Source organism: Phoca vitulina, unplaced genomic scaffold (assembly GCF_004348235.1).
Source record: "Phoca vitulina isolate PV1807 unplaced genomic scaffold, GSC_HSeal_1.0 scaffold72, whole genome shotgun sequence".
NCBI classification, from domain to species: Eukaryota; Metazoa; Chordata; class Mammalia; order Carnivora; family Phocidae; genus Phoca; species Phoca vitulina.
In genome coordinates, this window is record NW_022589775.1 from 5,865,587 (window position 1) to 5,874,333 (window position 8,747).

General features: G+C 35.8%; 1 protein-coding gene across 1 annotated transcript in view; it reads left to right on the top strand.

The window, feature by feature from the left end:
• Positions 1-1,342, top strand: part of LOC116624998 (keratin-associated protein 20-1-like) — a 5,817-nt gene extending 4,475 nt beyond the window's left edge. The window contains exon 2 of the mRNA XM_032393289.1: positions 1,179-1,342. Within this exon, the coding sequence (XP_032249180.1) occupies positions 1,179-1,342 (164 nt within the window). The remainder of the gene's footprint in view (positions 1-1,178) is intronic.
• The last annotated feature ends 7,405 nt before the right edge of the window (positions 1,343-8,747 follow it).

Below are 8,747 nucleotides of genomic sequence, written 5' to 3' on the forward strand. Positions count from 1 at the left end.
AAGAAAGAAAGAAAGAAAGAAAGAGAAAGAAAGAAAAAGAAAGAAAAGAAAGAAAGAAAAAAAAAAAACTTAGAGCATAGTCTCTGCTGGGTGCTCAATTAGTCCTTCCATGATTGGGGATTTCTATCTCCACCAACACTTCACCAATCAGCTGAAAACTGAGGGAATGAAGAATGAATGCTGGGCTCTTTTCACCTCTCTGATAATATCCACACGTTGTTTAGGACACATCTCACTACTGCAAATCTGGGGTATCTGGAAGAACAGAAATGAGCCATGATAAAAAAAAAACATGAGTTGAGGACGGAGCATCAAGCTTAACCTCCATATGGTTTGCAGATACATCTACAACACCTTCCTATGTGATGACACAAGGAAGCATAAGGCATAAACCATTTCTGCCCATAAAATGGTCACACATTTTCTGGAAAGATCAAAGTCGCACAAAGGAAAGGTTGATAAATAAATGCCAAATATGTCCATATATGAAAGTACTTGCCACCATATTACCAGTAACATAACCAATAAGTAGTCATATTGAGTTGGAAGGAAGTGTTTTTTGTAAGACTATATGAATATATATTATATCCATCCTTTATGTGCAAGATTCAGGAAACATGTTCCTCCAGACAAGGCTCATTTTAAAATTCTTCTTAAAGAAGAATGGACACAAAACCAAACAACGGGATACCTATTTTCATGTTTGGATCAGGCTATGTAATCAAGTCATATTTTTTCAACTAAATAAATATAGAGTGAGACATAGCCTTGAAAACAGAATAAGAGATTCATTTTAAAGGCCCATAAATGGTGGAGTCCTGATATAGGAGTAAAATTATCTCAGTTATGAGGGCCCTGTTTTGCCAATAAATAAAAATATTCATGATGTTGTCTGAAGCAAATTAGTGAGATATAGGATGCTACACTGCCTGTGGTTTTCCCCACCCACCACTGAGGGTGTATAAAAGGCCCTTGGCAGATGGTGGCATTCATATTAAAGATACCTACCTCCTGCTCCTCAACTGAACCTTCCATTCCTGATACCATGTGTTACTACGGCAATGGTGACCTGGGCTGTGGCTATGGTAGCCTGGGCTGTGGCTACGGTAGCCTGGGCTGTGGCTACGGTAGCCTGGGCTATGGCTACGGTGACCTGGGCTGTGGCTATGGTGGCCTGGGCTGTGGCTATGGTGGCCTGGGCTGTGGCTACGGTAGCCTGGGCTGTGGCTATGGTGGCCTGGGCTGTGGCTATGGTGGCCTGGGCTGTGGCTATGGTGGCTATGGAAATGGCTGCTGCCGCCCATTGTGCTATGGAAGATACTGGTCTTATGGCTTCTACTGAGGAGCTTTTAGTCTATTGGCTACATCGCCCTATTTTACTTGCATTCTCTCCAAGTTTCCTTCACATGAAAAATTTTTAAATGTCTTCAAAAATACTGACTTTGTATCAAACTATCTGAGGTAAATAAAGGAAATTCAGCATGCCCATTTTGATTCATTATTACAGATCAGATTGTATCGTAGTTTATAGGAAAGTTTTTCCTTTGATATGGTATTACCTTTATAATGTGACATAAAATTTAATTAAGTTGGATTATCAATTTTACCTTAAAACATATGAATTAAGGGCGCCTGGATGGCACAGTCGGTTAAGCATTGGACTCTTGATTGCAATTCAGGTCATGATCTCAGAGCTGTGAGATGGAGCCCCATGATGAGCTCCATGCTCAGCAGGGAGTCTGCCTGAGACCCTCTCCCTCTGCCCCTCCCCCCTGCATGACGCACTCTCTCTTTCTCTCTCAAATAAACAAATCTTTAAAAAGCATATGTATTATTAAATAAACTTTATTTAATTGTAAATATTGCTTTGTTACATTTATACTAAATTATCTCCATTGGTTTAGCTTGTATGTTTGTCTACTGGGGTGTGATTATTCACATGTGTATGCAGTTGGGGGTGGGGGTATGGTGAAAGAGAGCAGGAGAGAGCCAGAGTGCTCTTTTTTTTTTTTAATGATTTTATTTATTTATTTGTTTGAGAAAGAGAGCACAAGAGCAGGGTGAGGGGCAGAGGGAGAAGCAGACTCCCCGCTGAGCAGGGAGCCCAATGCAGAGCTCAATCCCAGGACTCTGGCATCATGACTCCAGCAGAAGGTAGACGCTTAACTGACCAAGCCTCCCAGGAACCCTCAGAGTGCTCTTTTGTGGTCTTTATGTGACTAAAATTGAGGAGTAAAAATACCAATTTTTTCCAAATATTCATAAAAAATCTGTTTTTATATACATCTCTATAATCTTTTATCATCTCTGTTGGTTTATGTCTTAATCTAAGCTTTAAAAATGGCCAGTATCTACAATAGTTGTATTTCATATCAGAACATTAAAACTTGTAAAAAAAATGAACATTAAAACTGTGTGTATTTGTTTGTTTTGTGTTTTTGCAACATCTATGGTTGGATTACATGAGCTAAAGTTTTGCTTCTGCTAAATGTTTCTCAATTTTTTAAAATATTTTGCCCAGAGAATGAATATGGGCATTATCAAATTTAAAATATCAACACTAACAATGACATTCTGTCTTACCTACATGATGTCTGACAAATATTTCAAAGTATACCAATTTATACTAAGTATTTAGAAAAGATATATACATAGTTTATGATTCAAAATAGATTTATGAAAACCATGAGATATTTTCTCAGTATCAAATTAATATTAGCTTATTTCATTTTTTACCTAGGGGGTCTGGCCTTTATCAAATATATATGTTATACATATTAAATTTCCCCAGAACTAAATGTATTTTCCATCCTTGAAGCAGTTGTTTTACTTGGGAAACTCAAACTAAAAGCATAAAGTACAATGAAGAGCTAATTAAAAAAAAAAAAAAAAAACTAAGAATAAAAGGACCAAGATTCTAAAGATAAGACAACTGTAGAAAATTAAGTGAAATTCTGCAGTCCTTGATTCTAGGAGCAGAGCAAACAAAAGCTTGCTGGGGAAAAGACTAACAATCAGAGTTTTGGGTGTATTTTTTTCTTTTTTCAGGGTTGGCAAAACAGAATTGGAGACACAAGATTCTGATAAAAATGAACTGGCAGAACACTGAGCTTAACAGACAGCCAGATTTCTCCATGAGATAGTTTCCAAATTCTGAAGTTGTAAGAGTCAATTTCCTAAGATATCAAGCAAACACATTTGAAAATCAGATCCTTTTTTTTTTTCATATCAAGGTGTTGAGGAAATAATCATTAAAATTCAGGAATTGCCAGAAAGTGCCCTGAATTGGAAGATCCAAAGGAGTACTCCTATCACCTGAAAGAAAACAGGTAAACAGGCCCTTATCAAAATTACAAAATTCTAGGAACCTAATTTTATGTGAGCCTTTGTTGGGATTAAGGCAATCAGAACTTTTCGAATAACCTAGGACCAAAACAAAAACAAAAACAAAATCTCTGTGATGAAATACAGTATCATTTTGGATCCTCTACGATGTTTATACAAAACATTGAGTTTGTGGAACCATCTGAAAGAATACAAAAGAAACAATTGACAATATAAGGAGACCAAAAGGTGAGTCATATATTGGATTTGGAAACTGGAAATTTAAACATAGTCATGATTAATTCATACAAAAAACTTAAAGAAAAATTGCAAAATGGGTGTTAAAACTGGAGAAATTCACCAAAGAATCTATTTTAAATTCTAGGTCTTAAAAAGAAAGCAAATGAACAATGTAGTTAAGAACTCAATAGACTAGCTACAGGAACTCTGAACTAGTAAACTTAAAGATAGATTGATAAAAGCTATTCTACTGAAGTAAAAATAGAATACTTGGAATATAAAACACTAAAAAGAGTATAAAGGGCACATCAGACCTCATGAAACAGTAAGAAATGTAATTGGAGTTCAGCAAGAAAGGAAAGAATAAAGCAGAAGCCATTTTTGAAGAGAAAATAGTCCACACTTTTCCAAAACTGATGAAAGTCACCAAACCACATATTCTAAAAACTGCACTGCCAAGAAGAAGAAGTACAATTAAAATTACATATAAGCCAGGGCACCTGGTTGGCTCAGTCATTGAGCATCTGCCTTTGGCTCAGGTCATGATCCGAGGGTTCTGGGATTGAGCCCCACATCAGGCTCCTTGCTCAGTGAGCAGGAAGTCTGCTTCTCCCTCTCCCACTCCCCCCGCTTGTGTTCCCTCTCTCGCTGTCTCTCTCTCCCTGTCAAATAAATAAATAAAATCTTTAAAATTACGTATAAGCCATAGCAGCATTTTTATAGATATATCTCCTGAAGCAAAGGAAACAAAAACAAAAATGAACTATTGGGACTCTATCAAGATAAAAACTTCTGCACAGTGGAGGAAACCATCAACAAAACTAAAAGGCAACTTACAGAATGGGAGAATATATTAGCAAATGACATCTCTGCTAAAGGTTTAGTATCCAAAATATATAAAAAAAACTTATCAAACTCAACACCCAAAAAATGAACAATCCAATTAAAAAATGGGCAGAAGACATGAATAGACATTTGTCCAAAGAAGACATACAGATGGTTAGCAGACACATGAAAAGATGTTCAATATTACTCATCATCAGGGAAATAAAAATCAAAACTACAATGAGATATCACCTCACACCATTCAGAATGGCTAAAATCAACAACACAAGAAACAACAGATGTTGGTGAGGATGTGGAGAAAGGGGAACCCTCCTACACTGTTGGTGGGAATGAAAACTGATGCAACCACTCTGGAAAACAGTATGAAGTTTCCTCAAAAAGTTAAAAATAGAACTACTCTATGACCCAGCAGTTGCACTACTGGCATTTACCCAAAGAATATAGAAATACTAATTCAAAGGAATACATGCATCCTGATGTTTGTAGCAGCATTATCCACAATAGCCAAATTATGGAAACAGCCCAAGTGTCCATTGACTGATGAGTGGATAATGAAGATGTGGTATATGAGGGCTTTTAAAAGCAACATTATTGTAATAATAATTAGCATGTCTTAGGTACATGCATAAGTGTACCAAGAGACATGTACAAGATTGTCTGTGGCAACACTATTTGAAAAATATTGCTATAAATTTGAAACAATACAAATGACCATCGAGATCATGAATAAAGAAATTATGGTATATTTGTACATTGAATTTTATACAGCAGTGAGAAAACAAAAAGCATGAATCTACAAAAAAAAAAAAAAATGCAGCTCAAAAGAAGCCAGATAAAATAATATTCTTTGTGTGATTCCGTTTGTATCATGTTCAAAAGTTGGCAACCAAATCCATAGTTTTGGATATCAGGAATGGTTACACTTAAAGGCTGGTGTTGAATGGAAATGGGCATAAAAGGAGTCATCTGAGATATTAGTGATACGTGATTTTTGAATCTGAGTACTGATTAAACAGGTATGTCCACTTTGGAAATTCATCAAGTTCTACCTTTATGATTTATTCATAATCTGGATGTTATACAATATACATGAATAAGGTTTTTCATTAAAATGCATAAAAATATGTTAAGTCAGTTTACCGAACATATTCCATAGAAAACATGATGTACTAGACAAGACATGTTTTCACCTGAGAACAGATGGAGAAACTTGGTAGACTTTCAGCATCAAATAATTTCCCTTTCAAGGTACCCACTCATCCATTAAATACAATATAAAACTTTAGACTGTATAATAGAATTATATAAATATAAACATTCCTAGAAATCCACAGTTGAGTAGAACAAATATCTAAAACAGAAAACCCATAAATTTACAGGAATGCTTGTGTGCTCTATGTCATCCCAAGTAATTTGGTAATATTTATCAACTGGCCAAATCCAGAGTAAGCAGTCTTTGAAAAATAAACAAACATTTCTTTTTTAAAAAAGCAATAGACTGATTTCTAATCAGTTTTAAATGTACAGAAAAACTGCAGAAAGCACAGAAAGCTCCCATATACGCCCTCATCCTCCTGCCATGAGTGTCTTCTATTATTAACGTTTTGCATTAGTGTGGTACATTTGTCAGAACTGATGAGCCAATATTGGTATATTGTCATTAATTAAAGACCACAGTTCAGTGTACATTGTGTTATACATCCTATGGGTTTAGACAAGTATATAATAACATGTGTCCACCATTACAGTTTCATACAGAATAGCTCCACTGTCCTAAAAATCTCCAGTGCTTCACATTCTCATCCCTCTCTCACTCCCGCCACACCCCTGGCAATCTCTGATCTTTTTCTTGGCTCCATAGTTTTGCCTTTTTTAGAATGTCGTATAGCTGGAATCATCCCATATGTAGCTTCTGCTAATTGTCTTCTTTCACTTACCGATACGCATTTAAGGTTGTTCCATGCTTTCTAGTGGCTTGACAGTTCATTTCATTTTTTCACAAAATAATATCCATTACATGGATGTATCACAGTTTGTTTATCCACTTACCTATTGAAGGATTTCTTGGTTGCTTGAATGTTTTGGCAATTATGAATAAAACTGTTATAAACATCTGATTGCAGGTTTTTGTGTAGACATCTGTTTCAACTCACTTGAGTAAATGGCAAGGAGCATAGGTCACTGGGTAGTATGGTAAGAGATTTGTTGAGTTTGTAAGAAGCTGCCCAGCTGTCTTCCAAAGTGGCTGTATCATTTTGCATTCCCACCAAAAATGAATGAGAGTTACTATTGCTCCCCATTCTTGCCAACATTTGGTGCTGTCAGTGTTTTGGATTTCAGTTATCCTAAAAGTTGTATAGTGGTATCTCGGCATTTAAATTTGCAATTCTCTAATGATGTGCAATGTTGAGCATCTTTTTGTATGCTTACTTGTCATCTATCCATCTTCTTTGGGAAGGCATCTGTTCAGATCCTTTACCCATTCTTAATTGAATTATTTATTTTCTTTTGTTGAAAAAAAAAATGCCTCTTCTTAAAGCCACATGATTTGACTGTAGGAATTCTAACATTTTATCAAAGGAATCTGACTTATGAAGGCTTCATTTCACCTTATGGATCAAGAGACCCTAAAAATTTTCTAATGAAAATTAGTGTGAAATATGCAGTGAACACTGCCTACGGTTTTCTCCACCCACTATTGAGGGTGTATAAGCGGTTGTATGAAGATGGTCACATTCGATCTGAGGCACGTTTCTTTGTTTTCAACTGAACCATCCACTCCTTTTGTAATGTGCTTCCACAGCAATTACTATGGTGGCTTGGGTTATGGCTATGGCCACTTAGACTGTCACTATGGCTATGGCTAGGGTGGGTATGGATACAGCTGTTGTCACCCATCTTGCTGTGAAATATTCTGGTCCTGTGGATTCTACTGAGGAACTTCTAGAGCCACTTAGATTATTGGACTTCTCCTCCTGTGACTGACTCTGTTTTTAGAACTCTTCACATAGAACTCCATTCTCTCCTCAAATAGCGTTCAACCCAATCAGCCTACAGGAATGCTGAGAGGGAAGAGTAAGGTTCAAATTTGGTGTGTTTCACCTTGGTTGATTAAAATCATTTGAAATATGTTACGATTTATAGAACTTTTTCTTCTTAAATTATATTTCCATTTTACTTCAGTGCACAGTTTATTTCAACAGCTTTCATGGGCAGAAAAATTTAACTTCATTTTAAAATCAATATTCTAATTGTCAATATTGTTTTATTTTCATTTATCTGTCTTTGTCTTCTTTAGGTTTTGGTGATTATGACTGAAGAAACTGTGCTATTTGCATTCCCAAAGTGATGAAGTAGCAGAAATATAGGACTCTCATTCTTCGTAGACAATGCTAATGTAAATTTATGCATTCATGTATATCTACAGCCACTTACTATCATCATCACCTTGATCACACTAAAACCTTATCTTCAGAAGCTAAAAGTGTAACTAATAATTATTTTAATTACTTAATAACACTTTCTATAATAGTAACCTAATTTTCCATGATTCTATTCTGATGTCTCTGTTCTTAGGCTTTTCCTGACACTACACGTTTGGATTGAACCATTTATTGCTGTGCTTTTGTATAGACTTATTATTTTGGTTTGACCAACTCTGGTAGTTTTTGACTGAGGTTACCTTTCTTATAGATCCAGCTACTAGGAACAATTTCATTCTAGGAGATTTCAGTGAAAGGCATCTTTTTGTCATTAAACAGGATTCATTATTTTTCACTTCGTTTTCATTATATTTCAAAATTTCACACAAAATTATGAATATGTTAGGGGTGCTTGGGTGGCTCAGTCATTAAGCGTCTGTCTTCAGCTGAGGTCACGATCCCAAGGTCCTGGGATTGGACCCCGCATCGGGCTCCCTGCTCGGCGGGAAGCCTGCTTCTCCCTCTCCCACTCCCCCTGTTGTGTTCCCTCTCTCTCTGTGTCTCTCTCTGCCAAATAAATAAATTTTAAAAAATTATGAATATGTTAAAATAACTTTAGTCCATTTTTCTACCGAGATGGATATTTATCTAATGGTCTTTTGTAATTGTCATGTTCTTGTGGTATGACTATAAGATTATATTAAGATACCAAAAGTAAGTCCTATAGTTCAGCACCTAGAAAAATGGTCACCAAGTATAAGCACTGTAGAAAGTACTTTGTACAAACATTTATTAATGAATGAAGGATGCTAACAATTATGCAAAATTTTTCATTCTGTTTCCATACTCTCATTTAAGAACATGTGACAAATAAGATCTGTTTATTTATATTCATCAATCTCCAGAATCTGAATC